Source organism: Crassostrea angulata, chromosome 8, assembly GCF_025612915.1.
Source record: "Crassostrea angulata isolate pt1a10 chromosome 8, ASM2561291v2, whole genome shotgun sequence".
NCBI lineage: Eukaryota > Metazoa > Mollusca > Bivalvia > Ostreida > Ostreidae > Magallana > Magallana angulata.
Window position 1 is genome coordinate 37,985,311 of NC_069118.1, and position 23,900 is coordinate 38,009,210.

The 23,900-nt window shown below is 34.3% G+C and overlaps 1 protein-coding gene across 1 annotated transcript; it reads left to right on the top strand.

The window, feature by feature from the left end:
• Window positions 1-1,458: 1,458 nt before the first annotated feature.
• LOC128159419 (RING1 and YY1-binding protein-like) lies at window positions 1,459-22,633 on the top strand. Its single transcript, XM_052822499.1, has 4 exons — window positions 1,459-1,580; window positions 2,937-3,056; window positions 19,517-19,795; window positions 20,862-22,633. Exons 1-4 carry the CDS (start codon window positions 1,555-1,557, stop codon window positions 21,082-21,084), a joined length of 648 nt encoding a protein of 215 aa, XP_052678459.1. The 5' UTR covers window positions 1,459-1,554; the 3' UTR covers window positions 21,085-22,633.
• The last annotated feature ends 1,267 nt before the right edge of the window (window positions 22,634-23,900 follow it).

The following is a 23,900-nucleotide window of genomic DNA, read 5'->3' on the forward strand; positions in this document are numbered from 1 at the left end:
ATATTACACCTGCATTTCAGTTGTTAAATTTTAAAGTGATCATAGGCCCCTGTATAAAACCTACCTTCATTTCCACACCTTTAATTACTCTATAGTTCTTCGCAGCAGCCCTTGTGCGTATCAATGAAGAGGGATTTAACAAGTATAGCCACTTTATAAGATTCAATAAACCTACTCATATTCAATGATATCACGACTTGCACATTTATCAAGTGTTTATCAACACCTGAAATCTAAAGTTTTTTCCTACTCATATCATTCATAAACTTTGACCCTTTTTCAGGGATTTTTTTTCTCCTCCTCAAACGGGTGGATGGGATGCCGCGGACAAAAAAAAAATGCACTTCGGACTGGTTTAATGGAGATTCTACCCAATATCTCATTTTAAATTCTAAGTGGGTTGAAGGGAAAAGTCAAACCATGAAGTCGTCCTGATGCCTTTCATCAACTATGCACGGCCAGAAACTACCCAGTCATGCAGTTGACCTTTAACAGTGAAGAAACATTTTTTTTTCTTTTTCGTGTTTTCGTAATTTTACTCGTACCTAAGCAACTATATGTACATGCACGTAATAACCGAGCGCAGTGGTAAACAAACCTGGTTGTTTAATTCTGCAAAGTATGCGGAACAGAGAGAGAGAGAGAGAGAGAGAGAGAGAGAGAGAGAGAGAGAGAGAGCACACAGAGTACTGAGATGTTTTGAATGTTGCCACTGTGTGTGATTTTTAAAACTTGTCGACGTGTGAAAGTCTAAAAATTAATATCAAAAAGTAGAGAAGATGCAGCTAATTATTAAGAATTCAGGATTGGCTAGCTGCAGTAATGTAGCCCTCTTCCGATTTTTTTTAGTGCATTACTGAATTAATACTGACAATTGTATTTACACGTGATTAAAAAAATAAATTTTGCTTTGAAACATGAATCGTCGGTGGTCATATACATATATATGAAATTGTAATTATGCACATGTTCATCATCTACTAATATAAGGATATGCATTAATTAACTTACCACTGCACATACATGTACGACTTATCAGTTTCAAGAAACATGCAGTAATGTTTCATTCGTTTATCAAAAAAAATTTATTATTTCAAATTTTCTTTTTTATGTAAAACAAGTATTTTTCATTAATGAAAATAGAAGTCCTAATGAAATTTCATTTTAAAAAAAATGAAAATTGATATACATGCACCTGTTATATAAGTGTAACATTAACCATTTCATTTGAACTTTAAAAAAAAATGAAAATTGATATACATGCACCTATTACATAAGTGTAACATTAACCATTTCATTTGAACTTAAAGTTCAAATCAATTCTTCAACAAATAAAAAGTATTAAGTAGATTAGTCAATTTACCAACTCAAAACCGCTCCCCCTTTATCTGACTTACTCCGAATTTCCCCGGGGGTTAGTCCATCAAAGCTGTAATCTGATTGGTTGACGTAAATCACATGTAATGCTTCCGCCATATTGTCGAGGCAGAAGAAGTTGAATACTTCGCCTTATCGGTCCAACATCTCGGAGAGCTGAGGGCGATCTAAGCCTCCATGGACGAGAGACGATCGTCGGGCAGGTAGATAAATAACGGAATACACACCTTTACTCCCAGTCAAATCACATTCGGCAAATCTCGCCATGATTCGACTCCAGACCTTACATTTCATTCATCTTGTTGACATTTTTTCTTTGTTATTGTTTTGAAGAATTTCATTGGGTAAGTGCCAAAGATTGCACGATTTAAAACTTCTAGATATCACATGAAAGTGGATTTAGCAATTTAGATGCTTCTTATGAAGTTTGATGACGTGTAATTTATAATAGACAGTCCAAATATACAAAAGTGAAAGAAATGCATATCTTTCCGAATTTCCTCGATAATTTATGCACATGGAGATAGCCTGGTTGGTATTAATAAACATAACCATATTTGGTAAATATTTATCTCATATCAGAACTCGATACTTATAATCACTTTAACACTGTCCAAAGATTGAATTATAATGATTTTAGCAAGGGTAGAATATACTAAAATTGATGAGAAAGCATATGTTGCCAATTCATACACTATGTAGCAGGTAACTTGAACAGTATATAAGTTTACAATACCTTACATACAGAAAATAAGCACTTAAATTTACTATATACCACACACACGTATACTGTATATCAGTATCAAAAATGTATATTGGAAGATGAACAATAATAATTTCAGTTGCAAAACTATGGTTGATATTTACTTTGCATATAAGTGTGTATCAGGATATGTATGGCTTTGTTGAAAGATGCTTAAAAGTAACATTATCCTTCAATATCAGGGTTGTCTCTAAGATCCAGGATCCAGATCCCCCCCCCCCCCCCCCATAATGCCTTAATTACCCGGCTATTTTTGTATTTCAACAGTGTAGCCATAAGCAAGACCCCCTTCTACTTTTTTATTTCTTCCTTCTACTTCAATTTTTAGAGACAACCCTGAATATGATTACACAGGAATTGAAAACAAATCAAATTTCAAGCAAAATTTTATGGGATTTACTTTGCTTGCCTTCTTCATTTTGAATTGAAGCAGGATCAAATCTCTTTTATTTGCTTATTTTTGTGAACAAGAAGATGTGGTGTTAAGTATAATTTTTTTAATTAAGAGTGTTTGTAAGAAATGGTCATTGTTAATGTCACATTGGTCTGTCTACATAACCTATGCATTAACAACTTACACTTTAAACACATTCTTACGATCCATCCATCCATCTCCTTTGTTATTATAGACCTACCGTGTTCTAAATATGTAATGCAGGTAAAATTAATGCTTTATGCAGTTCTTAAATCTTGGTATATGAAAGGAGATATCATCACTATAGACATACATGAGTGAAAAAAATAGAAGAATATTTCTGTAAATAACATATTAACATGAAATAATGTCTGTTTACAGGGCAAAACGACAGAAGCCCATTGAAGAGGGGTCATGGGACTGCAGTGTATGCACTTTCCAGAACCCCGCCGAAGCATATAAATGTGAAATGTGTGACGTAAGGAAAGGAACTTCTACCAGGTATTTCATTGCAAATGAATCCGGAGACTTTAGAAGAGACTATAAATCTTGCACTGTGTTTTGGTTTTAGATTTATAGTTAATTTATTGTATAATCTGTCTCTGGATCTCTAGCATCTTAATTCTTGATCATTTTCATGTTTTCATTTAGATCTCTTTTATTTTATCGATTTTTTTTTTTTTTGGAGACACATTTTCCATAAATTTTATAATCTCTGATTTTTTAAGAATTTAATTGACAAACAATTTTACTGATTTTACTTACTAAGGTTTAAGAGAAGAGTCTTGCAGAGTTATGTGTATATAACTTTTGTATATATATATATATAAAAAGTGATTCGATGTATCTTGCCATGAAACAAAGTCATGGGTTAATCTTTTTTATTGGCATTCTAAAAAACTTAAGAGCCTCTGTGAGTTGCAAATATGGATTGCCTATACATTAAGCCATCTATGAAGAATTCTAGTTTGCACTCTCCCAAGACACTGAAGACCTTGTATTTTAACTTAGACACAAAGTATCTCAAATCCGCAGAAATCTCTGAAGTCTGATTACCGTAGTTAAAATCAGGAGTTTGCATTTAAATGTGAATGAGAATGTAATTTTGTAAGAACTCAAATTATGTGCAATCATTTTGATTGTACAGTGCTTAACTGAACAATGAATACCATGAGATGATTGTCTAAATTTTGAAAAGATCTAAACTTTCATTCCCACCTGTTGTGTAAAAGTATATGTGTGTATCCAACCTTGTTATAAATTGCAAGTACATGTATTTAGAACAAGAAAGATTTGTGTTCATGCTGGTTTTATTTTATGGAAGTCATATTATTTAATATTAATAAGGTTAAGGCTTTGTCATAACAAGGTATAAAAATCTTTATGTCATGACCTGTGCAGTTTTATGATGAAGCAAACATTTTAGGTGAGGTTAAACTCTGCAAGTGCTTCATTCAAGTTTTGCCAAAATTTGACTGATAAAAATAGGCAGCAACATTACTCATTCCATGAGTTCTAAGTGTTTGGTCGTTGGTTGTTTTATGTCCCATCAAGAATTTTTACCCTCATATTGAACAATTTCAAGGAGGCATTGAAAAACTTTAAGAATGAAGAACTAGACTTGATGACTTAGTAGAGTTGACTTATTCCTGTTCGCTCCTTGGGGAGCATAGGTCTGCAAGGCCTGATGCTAAGGCCCAAGGGCCATTGTTCATTGAGGGTTTTTATTCCTAAAGCAATAAGAAAACTTTTATTGATATGAGATGACTTCAAAAAGCCACTGTCTTAAGTTCAAATTGTTTGGATGCATGTCATGAGTTTGAATAAAAGAAAAGGCAAAATGTGGCCTCGAGATCATGAGGCTTTGACACCAAAAAGCCAAATTCCTGTTTTTGAGTTAAGACTTTAAAGTCTGTAGTAAGTTTTTTTTTACAGCAAAAAAATTTTGCTTTAAAATTGAGGAATTGAAAATGTCTTTTTTTGGTGTTTTTTTTGTGTGGAAAATACAGATATCATATATGACTTGATGCTGATTTTGAATCTATAGTTTCAGAATAAAGAAATATTGATATATCTCAAATGATTAAAACTGTGATGTACAGTATATGTTTAATCTATCTACGGTACAGAAAAGTTTTGAGAAATCACACATCTATGAGAGAAATATTTCTTTTCTGAACAAGAACATGGGATGCAATTTTAACCATGTTTTTCAAAGGAAAAATCCTGCCGGGCTGCCAAAAGGGTACCCCTATTGAATGGATAATTTTTCCTACAGTTTTCAAGATAAGGAGTGAATGTTTTGCAGATCAATTGTACATATAATCAGGGATGTGCACATTACATGTACTTTGATTTTGAATTTTGATAGTTAATGTAAAAAATACCAGCTGTTGAACTCAGTCATTTTCTCGCAGAATAATTAGGGTACCCCTATTGTACAAATGATTCTTCCTATAGTTTTTAAGAGAGGAAGTTCTTGTTTCGCAGATTAATTGTACATATATCAGAGATGTGCATATTACTTGGATTTTGAATTTCTTACAATTTATCAAAAAAATATTAGCTGTTGATCTCGGTCATTTTCTCGCAGAATATTGCCTATAGAATGCTTTATTTCTCTGGATAGGTACATGAACTGGTACTGTTTATCAATTGAGGGTTGAAAAATGGATTATAGATACATGTACAGTTCACATAAAAAAAACAAACGGCTTGCTGTCACATTGACATTTGTTTAAACTATGAGATCAGTGATCAACAATTTAGATTAAAATGTATCCATATTTGGGAAATAATTTTTCGCGAAATTATATTTGCACAGTGAAAAACCAAAGGATGTGTATGACACTTCACTCTTTGTTATAATCGTGTGTTATTAAGTACAACTTCAATGTCGGAGTCTTAAGACTGTTTACTGCACTGGCTGGCATGGCTTGCCTTTATATATATTAGTTTTACTTTTCAGAAGGTCATTGATTCCTCTGAACTTTATTTGTTGCTTATGAACATGAAAACTGAGAATGGAGGAGCGTTTACCTGTTAATTTGATGAATTCAATTAATCCAATATTATATAATGTTATTTGTTGGTGGGGAAAACAAGTGGTTCATAGTATTTTGTCATAGTATTTTGCAGCTTGTGAAGTAAGTGTCTAACACATGTCTGACTCTTCCTAGTGGTGTCCTTGAAAGAGTCTGATGATGACATTATGGGTATTTTATTTTCATTAACATCTTTTGTAATACAAAGGGTTCCACTTAATCTGATAGCGGTTAATCAAATAATTTGGTTAATCTGATATAATATCAAAACACAGAACCATTTCTTATGTATCCCTTTATAATTTGTCCTGATAATATGATAGGAAAAAATGTCATTTTCGGTTATTCTGATAGGATTGTGACCGTGTAATAATGATTTCCCCCTCTTACACCTGTATATTCCTTTGTTTAATTAGTTGACACCCCTCTTGTGTACACAGTTACTCTTTACAGGGCATTAGTTACACTTCAACGCACATGGGTGGATCACTTCTTCGTTAGATGAAAACTACCGATATCGATAGTTGTTCCAGATGACCGCACACAAATAAGCGAAAAATGTTAAGGTGGGATAACTTACCTGGAAAAAGTCACTCAAATTATCAGCAAATTAATTGATTATAAAAAATATGATGATAAGTACACTGTAGATATGTCAAATAAGGGAAAAATTTGCAGTTTGGGGATAGAAAATGAATATCATACTCTAGAAAAATTTAATTCAGTAAGTAACAAAAGCCCCTGCGTCATTTGAACTTGGGATGTTCGGATCACAAGCCCAACACTTTATCCACTCGGCCATGGAGAAAGTTACGTCTTGAGGTTGATTAAATCCTTTTAATATAAACGTAATGTAGTTTCGATCAGAAATCAGCCATTTTATGATGATGTGTTATTCCACCTTAATTTTAAGTTAGAGGCATAAGAACAAGTCCCTTTGAAATTGCATGTTTACATGTACCCATGTCATGGCTAAATTGTGAGGGTTGTAATGATTTTAAGACGGGATGACTTAAAACCAGATCACCTTCAATCACAAAATTTCCAAACCCCGTCAATGAATTCGTTATACATGTACTTGTGTATTGGTATTTATTAGGGTCTTCCGTCTTCAGCGGAAGACCCTACTATTATTCTATTGTTTCTTTTTCACTTTTCTTATTATTCTTTTTATTCTTTTTTTGTCTTACAAATTTTGTGCAGGCGATTTCTCAAAGATGGCTCATTCGATTTTCTTCAAATTTTGAGGGTTGATGTGTCGGTATATGAAGTTTGTACAGCTGTTTCAATTTTTTGATAATCACTTCCGGTCGTAAGTTATCGTCTGTTTACGATTTTTAAAAGTCAATTTTGTCGGCTAGAGATCTAAAAAACGAATAAAGATATAGGGCTGAAATGTTCAGTGAAGATAGACATCCACTTAACCTGTTGCAACATGGTCATAAAATCGTCCGCCGTCACTTCTGGTCGTCACCGGAAGGAAAGATAAAAAATCGGTTTTTTCAACTTTTTGCTTTATATATATTTTTCTAACGGGTTGATAGATACTCTTTTACTGATTAAGAATATGTAATTTTTTAAAAAATCGATTGATGCGTTCCCGAGATATTAAGCATCAAATTCCTGAAGCGAGAGTCTGATTAGCTAAGTCGTTACAGTGGTCGACATGTGCCCAGGCGACCTGGGTTCAAGCCCTGGGTGCCGAAATTTTTTTGGCGTTGATTAACAGTTTAGTCTTAAAATTAAAGGATTTTATCTCATTTACTCAAAAATCGGACGGAAGACCCACTCGTTGCTCGCAACGAGAACGATCTAGTTCATTTCTCTTTTTCAAGTCTGAGTGAATAATTATTCTGGATACATGGACATATTTTTATTCCTGAAAACCATTCAGAAACAGGGCTTCGTCAGTGGTTTTGAAAAGCTTTCTAATTTTAACATCATGTAACTGTAGCCATATTACATGTATGGCTGATTATTGGTTACTAAATGTAGTATTTAATAGTTTAAAATGCTTAATAACACTGTTTTTAGTCATATTATAAGAACAACCATGCATGTGTAAACGAAGCACTCCTCAAAAGGTGTGATAAAAGTCAGACTGTATCACTTCCAAGGTTAGATATTTAAGGTGTGATATCCAAGCACCATTAAGCATTGAGAAGCTTAAGGTGTGGTGTAGGTGAAGATCGAATGAAGACATTCTCATGTCAGATGTCTTTGTAGAAACATGCTTTCTTGAGGCACATTCAACAACATGCATATATAAGTTGTATATGTTGAAAAGACAAAACTTTGACATCAAGAATTTTGATTTTGAGACTGCTTGACCTCTTCAAAACAACCAGTTACTGTGTACATGTGACATTTATATTATCAACGCCATAAACTTTAGGTTAGCATAGGGTATGTGACCTGAGAACTAAGTTATATGAGTGTTATACAGCAAAACTTGGTAATAACGAAGTCACTGGGACCTAAGAAATTACTTCGTTATATCCGTAATTTGTTATAACCGTGTAAGAAATTCATTAAATTTACATAGCTGGGGATACAAGATGACTTCACTATATCCGTGAATTCGCAATATCCATGTTCGTACTAAACGAGTTTTACTGTATAAGTATGCAACAACAACAAAACTTAGACTTCAATGTCGTATTGAATGGGACAGTGGTGTACTATACCACTTCACCGTTTCAAGCCGTTTGTGAAGAAGCCAGTGTACCCCCACAGAGTTGATAATCAAAGAACATTAGGGACTTTCCAGTCCATGCATCTTGCCCTTGACACTCTGTTCACTGCATTCTTAAATGTACATGTTATCGCTGTTCAGACAATGCCTGTATCCAAATTTAAGGAGGTTGGATGCAATGGATGGTCATCAAATTTACCATCAGATCTACTTAAATATATATATATATATATACTAGTTATCAAAATCATGAGATGATTTGTTTAGCTAAAAACTATTTTTTATTTTTTTTTAAATCCATGTATTTTACATTTTAAATTTTGGTATTTTCCTATGCTTTTTTAATAGAGCTCTTCTTGCAAATGAGATCAATACAGTCTAAATTGTAAGGCTGAAACCATTGAGTCGTCGTAACACAGGTGTTCCAGCACTTTCCTATTCAGTGCACTAGTGTAAAAGGAAATACTCCCACATTTGGGTCAAATTAAGAATATTTAAAAAGTATCAGACAATTGCAGGACACTGTCCTACGTACGTAGGTATTTGATTGATTCTGCATTTTTTGGGGGCTATGAATTTTTTCTTATTAATAGTTTTAATGAATTATGCAACTGTCTGTTTAAATGATCGACAGGGTTTTGTTTGTGCGTTTTAATTATTCTTCAAAAGGATGAAACTGGCAGCAGTACTTTTTTCTGGTTTTAAGAAGAATGAAGTTAGTCAAGACTGAATAATGTGATGTCTTTCTACATCTGTTATTTATATACTATTTCTTAACTACCGGTACATGTATATTTAATTTTATATTAACCAGACATGTGAACATTATTTTTATACTTTACTTTTTATTTGATTTTAAATGCTGATTTTGCAGTTTTTGTTTGGTCTGTTGCTTTTAGATTATTATTCATTTCATTTTGTAATGCATAGCATTGTATAACAACCTTTCTTGATTGTTTCTATTTTGAAGTGCCCTTTTCTGATAGATAGGGTATTTTAGAACTGTGGAATGGCACAAGTAGATGCCAACAGCATGCATGTAATCCAATTAAAGCCACATTTACATTACCTTTATCTATAGTGCCCAAAGTATCATGACCTTCCCACCAAAAGCATACTAGCTTTTACTCCCTAAATTTACATTCATTAATCTTATTTGTTTCCCCAGTCAAATAATATTGAGAGCTAATTTGAAAATGCGTTTCGGCAAGCATCTAGGCCAGCAAAAATGGTGAAGTCGATTCATGCACTGTGCATCTTAACATTGACAAAGAGCAGAGCTGCCCTTGAGAACGATGCCCAGAATGTTTCTTAGTTATGTCCACCCACTGTTGGGGGTGTTTTATAGTAATCTAATCCACATCATCCGGCAGCTTCCGGAAGGCACCGTTCCCAAAACGTTAGGGAATTTTTTTCTCACTTTTAAAGAATTGCGAAGATGCGAAGAACTAAAAACCGAAAATGGTTTGGTTTGACCTTCACATATATACGGAACGCACAAAAACCGGATTTTTCTTTTTCCTAAAATGAAAGACTTGCGACTCTACGGAAATGTATTCTGGGATTTATAGGACACCCCCACCGGAGGTTTGGGATGTCACGTCGCGTTGGTTGCCGATTTTGATTACCCAAGAGGCATTATGTGGTCCACAGATGATCTAGAACGTTGTCGCCCCTTTTCTGCTGACTCCAGATAAAGTTATTATAAAAATGGGTTGTGGCTTAGATCACTTAGCTTTCGAAAAAAATTCTCGAGTTTAGATGTCCTCTACAGAGACAAAGATTTTTTTTTAACATTCCTTGAAAAATCCTTGAAAACTGGCATGACGTGTTCGTCATTTTATATATTTTTGATACAGGAATTGTATAGCAGAGATTTTTTTCTTCGGAAATATTGGGGTTTTTTAAGCATTAAAATTATAATGGATAAGAAACTTCTGAAATTATTATTCGCTGACGCACGGTATATATGATCTGTCTTTCTGGCGCGTAGAACAATATGCCCCGACACAATCAAAAATAAATGTTTGGCAAATGATGTGATAACGGAAGAATTCTCACTCCTTTTTATTGCAGTTGGAACATTAAGGCGAAATACTCGGCCACGAACAACGTTTCACGAAAAAGAATTCCGTAAAAAAAAAATCGGCATTAAGAAGACCTCTTAAAATAAATCATACTTGTGGTTAAAATATAATAATAGAATTCGAAGGTATACATTGCATGAGAACCACACCATTCTTAGTAAATGCTGAGGATGTCGTTATCTGTTGAAAACTATTTGAAACATTTTGATAAGGTCTAGAAGAATTTAGCGTAGATTCGGCTAGTTTTATGACAGCATCACTTGCATTAAAATGTATGATTAGCGTAGATTTTTGCATGGTGTCTTTAGGTATAGAGAGGTTTTTTTTTTATCTAAATAGAAAAAAACCGTTTCAAATTGTTCACCCTGTATTGGCTCCTAATGCCTCTAATTTCGAAAATCAGCGCAAAGATGAATATGATGTCAATTTCTGAAGTACAATGTACCTATTTATACATGTAATTATGATATTGTTTCAGTCATGTCGTAGTTTCCTTGTATTTTTTACTCGATTTAAAGCAGGATCTTACGATTTCGTGGTAAAATGGATCGATGTCGGTTTCTTTTTTAAAACTATATTATTCTTTATTGTAAAATTAGGATTGAAAAGTACACTATTTCTCGACACGTGATTATTGCTGTTTCTGTACTTTCGGTCAGATTTGTAGTGTAAAGAAACACCCGCCCCCCCCTTTTTTTTTCAAGGCAACCAAAATATCGACTAACAACAGCAATGGTTTCACCAATATTCGTTGAATACCAATTTTCGTGGATTTCGTTGTCAAGTTGATCCATGAAATTAAATGTTCATTGAAATGCAATTTTTATTAACATTTTGTATTAAAAGGGTCATTAGCCACGAATTTACGTATCCTTGAAACTGTGATTTTCACTTTATCCACGAAAATTGATACCCTTGAATATTAATGAAACCACGGTATGAATTATCGTGAATCGGGTATGCATGATTTGAAACCGAAACCATGCATCATTGGTTGTCCCGTCAGAATTATTTATTCTACTAACATCCATTCACGTGACTTTCTAAGAAACCGTAAGCATCAACTGTGTGGTAAAAGAAACCACTTTTGCGACATTGAACTGACTGGATTGATGAATAAAGTCATTGACATTCGACACAGCCTAAAAAAGACAGTAGAAGTTTCAATGTGCAATCGCTATCGCCTAAAGCGACTCTGTTCCCTGGCCATTCTCATTGTGATGCAGTCTGTTAAATTTGCACTTTAAGCTGGTTTGATTTTTGTTTTTATGGTTAAGATAAAGAAGTAAGAACTATGAATGCTGTTAAAAAGTTTTTAGGGCATCTTTCTTCCTCAAAGCCAATGACCTTCAAAGCATGCAGATGTTTTCGTAAAATCGCAGAGCGCTGTTCTGAATTGATTTGATTGATTGTTGATTCTGAGATCGACATGCCCTCACACATCAAGATAAATGAATACGACAGTCTGAAAACTAGACTGGTCTTTATGCAAGGGGAACAAAAACGATGTGAATTGACGTACATCGTGCACCTACGGTTCCCATAACCTTCCCCCCTTTCACTGACATTGAACTTTCCCGAGATCGTTTAATTCGAATTCAATCTGTTTCCATTCAGTTTAAACAATGATCTAATCAATTGGGAGTGGGGGGAAGCGGGCGATGAGTATCTCTCTGACGTTTTGTCAGACAATAAGGGACTGAAGATGCAAGACACTCTGCAGAGATTGAGAGAAAGTGCGTAATGCGGCCAGGTTTTGTAAAGGGGCGGGTCCCCCCTGACTCAGCAGTCTGGAGATTAAAGGGGGCCTTTGATGGATTATCAAAGAGAATTATCCCATGGCCGATAACCAGCCTCTGTGTATTGTTTTACGGGAGTCTTACAATGGGTCTTGTCCATGTATCATCTGTAGTCTCCTCTAGTTTGTTGACACATATTGCGTGACCCTTGCGCCTTTAGAAGATTTGTAGCGTCAGATAACGCGCGAAAAGATAGGGGTCTGTTTGTGTCTTCTTGGCATTGTCGAATTTTTTCGACGTTTTGTTTTATAAACGCGTTGCGTCATTCGTGGGGAGGGTCAAGTTTAAAGTGATATATTGTGTCTCCTCTCTCAAGTGCAGGGCCTGCAGAAGTCGGTCGCAAGGAGGGAGATATCAGACAAGGGAGGAAAATGTTTTCTTTAATTTGGATGACAAGTTTTATGATTTTATGTTTTAAGAGTACAAACAGTGTAACCCAGTTCTCAGAAAAGGGGGGGGGGGTTCGAAAGATTAAATGAATAATGTAAACAATTTACGTAAGAAAGGTTTCCGCCAAAGTTACGCAAGCCATTTCCAATCTTACTCGAATCGTGTTGATTTATCCGCAACAGACCGCACGTAACCTGAGTAACCAGTAGTATTTTGGTTTTGAAATATATAGCTACATGTAGATCAACATTTTCTCAGTAACCTTTTCTCTTTTGTCTCTCTTTTGATATTTATTCAAATGAAAATCAGATTCCAACTAATCAGATTTTAGAAATGCTGTTATGATTGTACATGTTGGTATATCTATTCACGTAAAAGGGTATTAAATGTGCTGGTCTTGAAAAAAAAGATATAAATACATCTATTATGTAGAACATGAAGCTATCGATATAGCTTGCTCTCGAAAAGTGACGCTCCCATCGTCACATGTCAAGGAGATGATTGAAATTTTGTGATGAAGATTGAAAGAAGTGTTTAAAAAAAACCCATTGAATTGATAAAAGTATGGGCGATATCAATCAATGTTGTCTGATCACTCCCACATGTTGTTTTAAAAGTGCACCACTCTAATAACAATCTACATCTGTCTTCGTCTGCACTTCAGCTGTAAAGCTCACCTGGCTCCAAGAATGCGCATTTCTTACGTGGACTTCTTCTATAGAATGTCAAGGTAATTATACGGCCACTTGGTGATTGAAGTGTTTGCGTGTTCTCAAATTAAAAAAATGATTTAGTAGTAAGAATAAGTAGCATGCTAGTCAGGAAATAAATAGATCGACAATGATATGAACGTTGCCCCCCCCCCCCCCCCCCCCCGGTACAACGTTTTAGCTCCGTCTGAATCCAATTGTTTCTACATGGAAATTACAGGCACCTGACGTTAAATATTAGATATAAACCCTCTTGCCACCGGGTTAATTAAACAAATTTAAGCTTTTTTACACTTCAAAGATTTTGTTTTGAAGTGGACCCAATTATGGCTTTTCGGTGACTGTGATTTTTCTTCGGCACAATCGATATAGAGGATTGGGCGGAGGCGGGTGGGGGCATGCCAGCTGACTCAAAAGAAAGTTACTCATTCTTTTAAAAAATCTTCATCTGCATTTACATTTAGTTTCGATGGAACAACGTGCATATTTGAATTTATTTTAAACTGTATACATGAAGAACAAGAAAATAATTCGGTCATTAACAAGTATCAGGCCTAGTGATTCAAGTTTTATCGTTGATGCAGTAAATTTCTTTAGCTGCTAGTCATACATGAAGAAAGCAACAAATGCTGACATTGATTAGGTGAACTGATACATGTATGATTTAAAGACGAAAGCATGGATTGTTCATTGATTATTTTATGAGTAACTCTATTACACAGCATACAAACCTTTACACGATGAGTAGTAATAACGATACCTTCATACTTTTTACGCATCAATGACTCCGAACTCTCCATCTGTGTAAGGCCGAGGGGTTTCTGGCAAATTGGAAATTAACTCTTTCGCTCCTATTTCTGGTCTGACTAACGAGAGATGTAAGTTTTTCAAGGAAACGTAAAAAAAAATCGCCATTTGATGTGTTTGAATCATCCATTTCCTGTTCGCATTTATTTTTGGACGGTCAATTTCTTACAAGATGTAAGTTTCTGACGCCGCAGCTGTGTTTGCTGTGAGTAAACTTACAGGATGGCCATTTTGAAAATGATAGTGTTAAGCTGTCACCATTAACGTGTGATTTCTATCCAGAGGAAAAAAATATTACTAATCACCTGTATAGTATATTATCATTTTGTATTTAAAGAAATAAAAGGTCCATTGTATTTATGTAATTGTTGTTTTTATTGAGTTTTTATAACGTACATATAACTACGATGTAAATATGAAAGATGTAATGCCAGCAATACGATTTACGGATTAACGAGTCTGATCAGAGTTTAACATCACATTTGTTATGATGTGTGATGTCGCTTTAGATAGAGGCATTTTAGCGATCGGTTTACTTGTATATATTGCATAAGGAACTTTGTTTTGGTAAAACCCGCACATGTAACAAAATGTGGAAGTCTTTTGCAAGTTTGACCTCGCGTGATACTTCTATTTGCCTTTATATAGCACAAGGTGGGGTTTTTTTCATCCCGAATACTCTGGTCCGACTGTCCTTACGAAAGATCATGTTGTTGTAGTTGCAAAGATTTCTGTGTTATGCAATATAACCATTACCCACAGTTTCATTGTTAATATTGATATATATGATGTGATCGGCATCAAATATACTTGTATTCATGGTGATATTTGAAATATATATATATATATATATATATATATATATATATATATATATATATATATATATATATATATATATATATATATATATATATATATATATATATATATATATGAAGACCTATAACATTTTTTGTATTTTAAGGGATTTTATTCTTCAACAAAAATTTCAAATTAGGACTAAGTTACTTAGTGTTTTGACACGTGATAAAATTTCGGTAAGTTCGAAACCTTAGCCATATAAGATAATGCATTTATTCTGTTATTAAAAGAACCATGAGGATCAGGAAATCAATCAGAAAAACTCATTATTAAAAAAAAGATAATCCCATCCCACCGGAAGATGTTGATATTTTAAGGAGGATGGGTGGTCAACTTTGAAATGTGAATATTTTCCTTTATCTTTATATAGAGCTCTTCTCAAGGAGATCAATATGGTACATTTAATAATGACTACGACTATCGAGCCGTCTTATCCATATAAGTTACTGAAGAGATTATTCGATAAGAAGCTTTATGATATAACTTTTTGCTGCAAAATAAGTGTACTATTTCCAGTGATCGGTACATGTCTAGTGATAATGAATTAGTGTACGATTAGTCTTCTATAGAACTAAATGCATCGAAAAAGCGGCACGATATTGCTAAGTATGAAGGTTTTGCGTAAGGTTTGAGGATAGTGTAATGCTATAGAAGTCCTTCAGATATAATAGCATCTGGATTGCGACGTTTCTTTCTTTTACTTACTTTCTGCTTCTTTATCCCTTTTTAATCCCTTTTAAATGCCAAGCTGTATTGAAATAATAACAACTGTATCTTATCAATGTATGTACCTCAATAGATCAGTTTTATCGTATGATGCCGTAATATTCCATTTATTTACTTCTTTTTTTTGGGGGGGGGGGGTAATTTCATATACTTTAAGCACTAATGATAAATCTTAGAATATCGTCACAAAGTAGCCTCTTTATATGATTTTCCGCATGATACGTTAACCTAGAATGAAAGGAGGATGAAAAGATCAGAGATAGTGTTATGGAAATGCCATAAAAAGAAAGATATCTACAGTGTAATGAAAGCAAAATCTTGATTCAGAGATACGAAGTTATATGGTTGCAGTGACTGTAGGTTTTATAGACTGATAGTGATACACAGGGAAGTAGCATTAGCCGATTTCTCACAGGGGGTCTGATTAGCAGTTACCAGCATCTTTCTGCATGGCCAGTGGCTAATTTGTTAATCGCTGCTTGATGGAAGCCTCTCCATTGTAGTGTTGTTTATGTGCATGGTCAATTATTTTAAAAAACCTCAAAGCAGAGGAAGTGTCATATCGAAGAACCTGTGACTTGATATGGAACATTTGCTGGGGGTTTCGTTTGGTTAAAAGCGTCGGGGGAGGTTTGGGGAGCAGACTGCTGGAGAACATGTTTGTATTGTTACTGCAGGGAAGACAAGAAGACCAAAGCATGTTCAGTTGGTTACATGTTTTTGGGTTGACTGTATCTTGGGGTGAAATTAGGGATCGGGTCGCATCTAATCAGAAATGGCACTGGGATAGTTGTCGAAATTAGGAGGAAATGATAGGAAGTGATGTGTTAAGGAGAAACGATAAAAGCTCATGCTGTTTCGTCATGATTGAAGGGATTGAACTGAAGACAACATGCGAAATAAAAGTTACTGTTTTACAGATAACATTGGATGGTGTTAGCGTTTAAATGACTTCGTATATTATAACAACTTTGAAGACTCTGCTCATATTTTATTGTAAATCAATCTGTTACGTAATTTTATACGACTGATATTGATTTGTTTTTTAAAGATTTCTTTTTGACAAGGTTTAAAGGAAAGAAAGCCAATTTCGCTTTGTAAAGCAGTTGTAGAGCATATTACACAGTCACACCTTTCAATTTGCTGTCTCTAATAAGATGTATATTTAACTTACTTTGTCAAATATCAGTGTCTGTTGTTCGAGGTGGGTTGGTTTTTTGTTTTTTTTTTGGGGGGGGTGGGGTTGTCCTGCTTGGTTGTCATGATGAGCCGATTGTTCATTATTGACGAAATGTTTTCTCTCTGTAGCTGTGGGCATTGTGTTTTTGACATATACATATACACGTATAGGTACTGGCACGACTTCGAGTGGACTAGTGCTTCTCTGTGTGTTTCGATATTGTATCAATCTACTGCACGTGATCGTAGTGTCCTATCCAATATATTTCATTTTATTAAATAAGATATACAGTAGTCTTGTATATTTTAATTCATAAAATGAAATATATCAAAGTAAACTCTCTCTCTCTCTCTCTCTCTCTCTCTCTCTCTCTCTCTCTCTCTCTCTCTCCCCTCTCTCTCTCTCCACACGTTGGTACAAAAAAATCACCCTCGCTGCACAATATAACATGCACCGGCTCATTTTTCTCCACAAAAGTCTCTTTTCTGTTTTCCTTTCAGTTTTGTGTGACCTCTCGCTCTACCTGCCTACCTGCTGCTATTTTTAGAGCAAAAGAAAACTTTGATCTCAGGGTTCTTAAATGTTATAAAAACCGATTTTGACGCATAATTCATTTTTGTCTTACTTTAATCTCATGTGCATTGCTGCTATTTGTTGTCTCTTCAAACTGTTTCATTTTTTTTTTTACTTTCTTGAATAGGCTTTTCGTCTTCTCTAAACGCAGTTATAAAAGAAGGTTGCGGCCTTGAAGGTTAAATACAGATTGTGGTTTGTAGTGTTTCCTCACCTTTTTAGATATACTGTCCTCTTACGCCTTACATTAAAATTCATCGTGTAAAATGCTATATTACGATTACACAGAGACAATTATCAAATCCCGAATTCAAACGGAATAATAGAAGTGGTTATCTGCCGCTCGAGGTATACTTTGTTCGTTTTTTTTAACATACTTGAAAAGGAAAATGTTACTGAAATATTTAATTTTCCGGTGCCTTATAATAAGAAATTATAGCCTAATTTGAAAACACACACAATCACTTACATGTATTAACGCACTTAACTGAAATTAAGTTATATTTTTAGAATTGTTTTATTTTTTTTCCTTCACTTTATTATTAATCATATATTTTGCGTTGATAAACATCCTTGAGGCCTGGTAATGAAGCCGAGTGGGCAAATAATGTGTTGGTTTTTTTTTGGAAACGCCTTGACTAATTAGGTATTTGTAAAATATTTTGCGGGGAAAATAAGCAGTTTTTCGTTTACAAACCTTTATAGTCAAACTGTACTTCCACGTCAATACTTAAGTTTTAAATGAGACTATAAGATGATCATGGCCATTTTAATGATTTTTTTTAATCTCTTTACATAGAAAATTTTAGTATTTTTTTTTTTAAAACAATATGATACAGGTATTGTATTAATCAGAAGTTTTAAGAAAGCAAGAGATTTTCATCATTAATAAGGTGTAATACATGTAACTATTAGTTTAGTAAATTTAGATAAGATTGAAGATGATTTTAGGCGCCTGATGTTGATTATACATCGAGCCTCTTCAATGAGTGAAGAGATTTTGTAATATTCAACGCATATATCGGTACTATATGCCGTTTTTGTTCGGGGGAACAATGCGACAAGTCGTATGGCCTCGTTATCGTAAAGTATGCGGTTTACAGTTTACGATAACACAAGGCAGTGAGAATTTAGTAAAATATATATAGGTGGCAGCTTTAGTTCACTCCGTAATTATTGAGATGTCAACGCAAACTTAAGACGTCACATGGTTATCAATGAAAAGCTGTATATTATTTTTTCTGTCAAAAGAGAAAGGTGTGAAAGTGGGTCGTTCAAGTCATTATATTTTAAGATAGATTTTGTTTTTTTTTGTTTTTAAAACTATGTATCTTTTCTCTTTGTGACGTTATAGAATTGGATCAATTGTTTGGGGGGGGGGGGGGGGGTGAGTAAAGGGTGTATTTATGATTAAAATGCTTGTTCATTTATGAATTTATGTTAAGAAAAGTTGTGCATTTATGATTAGAGCAAATTGTGAGATAATCGTTAAGAGATCAACATGTAAGCTGATCTTTCTTGGCGTTGAAATCCGTTAATCGTCATGGCTAAGGTGTGGGCAATATAGCCCCAATCGCTTGACACAGTAACCCATATATATAACAGTTTACGCCGTCGTTCATAAATCGTACAAAGCATTTTTTGTGACACCTAATGTTATCGTTTGCAGCAGTGGTTTCCTTAATTATACTCTTTTCATAATGGACATATGTCTACTTGACGAGATATACGCCTTCTTGTGATGCCTTACAGTTACAAAAAAGCGGAACCCAGTGATGAGCCGTTCCCTTCCTCTCCTATGCAGATTGTGTAATGCTCTGTAGTAAAAGGGAAACAATTCGCAAAACAATTATCTTTTTTTTTCTTCCATTTCCTCTTTTTCCCCTAAAAGCGAATTCATTCGTCATCCGATTAAAAGATGGATTACTCTTCCTGTGTATTTTCCTAAAATCTTGTTTGTTTTGAGCTTTTTAATTTCTTCCATTAATTTTAGCAAGTTAAAGAAATAATTAAAAAAAAAACCCATAAGATATTTATATATATACTTTTGACATATGCCATTTTTTTTTTATTTTCTTCGTTGTAGAAAACCAAGGTTGAATGCGCAGATTGCCGCCCAACAGGTAGCACAACAGTATGTGCCGCCGCCGCCACCCCCTAAAAGGGAGAAGACTTCGTTTAAGTCGGATGAGTATATAAACGATTCATCGAACGACAGCTGTGATGTGAAATCTGTTAGCAATACAAACTCACAAAGTGTAGAAAATCTCCACACAACCGCCACCACCCCAACCCCTACCCCGACAAATAATCACGTGGTCATCAAAAAGGAGAAAAACCTCTCTCATTCCAAAAAATCGGCAAGGTAAATTTTGAGGATTCTATATTAATATGTAATAGAACCATTTTAACAAGACCTTGTACTTTCGGCAGGACGTAACTATTTCAAACATGTCGCTGATCTCGAGTGAAATATGCACATATTGTCCAGTGTAAGCTCAAAAGCCATAGAAATATTGATGATTTCAAAGAGTCATGGCTGAGTGGCCAGCAATGAAATAGACAGGCCTACGTCATATTGCTGTTTGACACAACTACCCAAAGTCCAAGCTCATGTTAAAATGGTTCTAAAAGTTTGATATTTATTTTCTTTAAACAGTTAAATCGTATCTATATGTGATATTAGGCAATGAGGACATGATTTTTCTGTACCTTTAATTACATTAAATATTCCATGTGATTCGTTATCAACATGGTCAAGGTTATTCCTTTCAGATTTTCCCCAAAGGGAATGACAGAGCGTTTCTATTTTGTTTTATGTAATATTTTTTTCTGAATGTAATTGGGCTAGCATTTTTAAAATGCAGACAGTGGTCACGTTATATGGTCTGGCTGCTTCAGTTTTTGTGTTTTTTATGCATCGGTTTTCTTTTTTCATATTTATATGATGCTAATTAGGTGGTGATATTTTGGATTAATTTTTTTTCCTTAGTGATTATTCCTAATTAGATAATGTGTTTGTTTCATTGATTAAGTATATTTTTGGCAGATTTTATCACAATTCTAAAAAAATACATTTCTGAGTAGGACTTGATTACTACAGATGTTAATTATGACAGGGTTGAATCCATTGTAAAAATCTCAACATTTGACGCCAACTCCGCCCTGTATAATTTGCCATCAGCGCTGTTGGGCCTTTGCAGTAATTCTCCAAAAATGGCCATCATTCAAGTGTTAATCATCAAATATGCCCAATGTTCCATTAGGCTTCATAAATTTTCCAGTCGCCTAGGTGTACATTTGCATATATCTACAGCAACCGCTTGTCAAAACAGCAAAACGCTTCCTGAAACCCCCGAAAATAGATGTATAGAGATGTCTGTAATTCTTACACATTTTTTTTTTTTTTAATTTTAAATTTTTTTTTCTAGGTCGACTCCCAAGATTGACAGGAGCAGCGCGGAAACCATGTCTGTGACTGTCGGTAGCGTGACTGTGGTGATAACAGACTACAAACCGAAAGTAGACAAAAAGACGTCATCGTCGTCTGCGGACTTACATCAGCATGTGACGTCAGACAGTAGTAACTGTTCCGTGCTAAGCGGCATCAATCGCCATGCAGATGACTTCGTGGGGAACGGGAGCAGTCACTGATGCTGATTTTTCTCATTATATCATGAGAGAGAGAGAGAGAGAGAGAGGGGAATGTCGAGTTTTTAAAACTGCAAGAAATCTTTTATTTTAACCAAAAAGACGACACATATCATATTTGTATGAAAGCATCGGATGTTTTACGTACTTCATACGCAGAGCCATCATTTTCCGAATCTCGCCACAACCAACATAATACGGCGTTGTTGAGCGGAGTCCTTGCTCTCTTTCTTTGATTGCCAGTGCTAACAATGTAGTGTCAAAAGCGATCATCTTCTTTTTCATCGTTTTTATGAATGAAAAGACAGGATTAGTCACAATAATGGTATTCTCTTTATCAATTAGATTCTATGATAATGTTGTGGTGAGATCTTTTTTTATTTGGGATTTATTTATGTAATTTTATCTTACAGATGCGCATGATAAGCCAATGAGGAGCTATTTATTTGTGTGCTATTTGTGCAAAGCACTTACTTGTGTCAATCATCTTTTCATTTTCTGGAGTGCCAACACACATACTTATGTGCACCTAAATCAAATTTTGATTATCAATTTCTTATGATAGATACGTACAATTCACATAAGGGGGCAAAATGTCAAGACATGCAAAAAATACTGTCCATTCTCATTTTTCATTGCCATTAATTTATCTCTGTAATCCAGAGTTTAAACTAAAATCTTGAAAAGCTTTATGATGAATTTACATGTATATTGCTTTATCTATGGATGAGTATCGCATCATTAAGTCTGATGCAGAGTTACTGAAGAAATCGACGGAACTACTAAGTCACTGCAACAGTGACTAAGGTCTAACTGAAAGCAATGGTTTGAGGAAAATATGATTGAACTGCAGAAGAAGTTTATTTTAATAAAATTGTAAATTGCTGCTTGCCATGTTAACCGACTTGACACAAAAAGGCAGTGAGTGGTTTTGTAAGCGTCTTAAGATTGCAGTTGTTTCAATGAAATTAGATTCAAATTTAAACTGGAGGGACTTTGAACTTATGCTGTATCGGAATCCATTGTCACTCCTAGGTAGTTGAACTGAATATTTGTAAACGGGGGAACTATTTAAAGAAAGAGAAAAGGAAGGGGTAGCCAATCACTGAAATTATGTGCTGATATATATATTCAACCAATCGTGTTTTGTATTTAATGTGTGCATGGGGTTGTATTTTTTTTTTTTTTTGTTACAATGTATTCATGGATACTATGAACTTGCACACGGTTTAGTAAATACTAGAAAGAATATTTATGATTCATTGTAATTTATGTTTTTGATAAGACTTTTCCCCCAACAAGTTGATGAATATATCATGCTGTAAATTTTGAATTTACTGGATGGTTGTAAATACAAAATTTACAATCAAAATTTACTACATGGCAAATACATGTATATGTATGAAATTTTTTTTTCGTTTTCATAGCTTTATTGAATGAAAGATCGAACGGTGAATACTTGTTGTAAAGATAGAGAAATGTATGCATGTACTGTGTGTCTCCGGAGATACTCATTTAACATGAATGATTTATATAAATTATGAATATAATGTTTATGTGTTGCCTTTTTCATTTTGATTCGTAAAGTACATGTAGAATATTTTAAGATGAACAGAACAGCTTTATGCTTGGTTTATATGAAAAATAATAATATAAATAAGATTTTTAAAAAAGTCATTCCAGGAAAACAAATTACTTCATTTGGTCTCGGTGTTCGGTAGTAAAAATATTTTTTGGACATACGACTTTAAATAGGTCCATTGTGAATGTTTTCGAATGTGTGCAGTTACAGTTTATCTATTATAGCTTAAATTTGCCCAAATCTACTTGTTAAATTGACCAAGGAAAATCTTCAAAGACAAGAAGTAAATCGAAATGTGAACTGTCTTTAATTTCTTTATACTTTATTTTAGTTAAGTATTAAGTACATTATTTTCAATCGATCACAAATTATGACAAACATGCACGGTAGATTCCTCTAACTACCCAAAAGTACTCTGAAATCCTTATTCAGTGAATAGAGGTTATCTAAAACTAAACCCCGTGGTAGCTTTTAATGTTTAAACGATGTTTGCGGTAATTTGATATAAGAACTGTTTGCTTGCATAAACACGGGAAATGAAGTAAATTAACAAATGTATTATGAAGGGCGACCTCATACGTTTTCTAAAACTTGAAAATTCAAATGATGATAATTCGGCTTTACGTTATATGGTGGTTAAATTTGTCATCTTCTAAATTTTATTTTTAAGAAAAAGTCAAGAGGAAGAAACCGCAAATGTGTTTATGTTATTTTATTCTGAGTGAATTCGAGTGAAATGTTTCATTGAAAGTTGCCCTTGACTGTACGATCGTCCTCATGCAGTTGTTGATTAATCATTCTGTTTAGCACAAAGGAAAATATCTGGTAAACAATCGGTAAACGCAGTTTTCGTCGCCGTTGCAATTTTTATTTTTATTTTTTTGGGGGTCCTTGGTCCTAGCTGTGGTTTATCTATTTAATTGACAATGGTTGTATGTGTATGCAAATGAACCTCTTGGTTTATGTATCCGGCTTCCAAATTTGTTGTCTCTTGTATAAATTTAGATCCAGAAAAGAAAATGAAATCATAACTTTTTAAAATTTATGAGAATGATGTTGACACACAGTCTTGCGGTCAATAGACTATTTTTTTGGCTTGCGAGGTTTCATTGTCTGTAAGTGATAGCAGTCAACGTGCTGGTGCCATACACACCATCCCTAGCCTATATGAAAGGCGCTATAACATTAACAGCCAGCATGTCAAATCTCAATCCGAGACTCATATTTTTACAGTCTG

What these genes read in the sequence shown, in the direction of transcription:
- LOC128159419 (XM_052822499.1), top strand. Translation starts at nt 1,555, where the DNA reads ATGGACGAGAGACGATCGTCGGGCAG. An exon ending in AGGAAAGGAACTTCTACCAG is followed by an intron (nt 3,057 to 19,516) that starts GTATTTCATTGC and finishes TCTTCGTTGTAG; the next exon opens with AAAACCAAGGTTGAATGCGC. An exon ending in CATTCCAAAAAATCGGCAAG is followed by an intron (nt 19,796 to 20,861) that starts GTAAATTTTGAG and finishes TTTTTTTTCTAG; the next exon opens with GTCGACTCCCAAGATTGACA.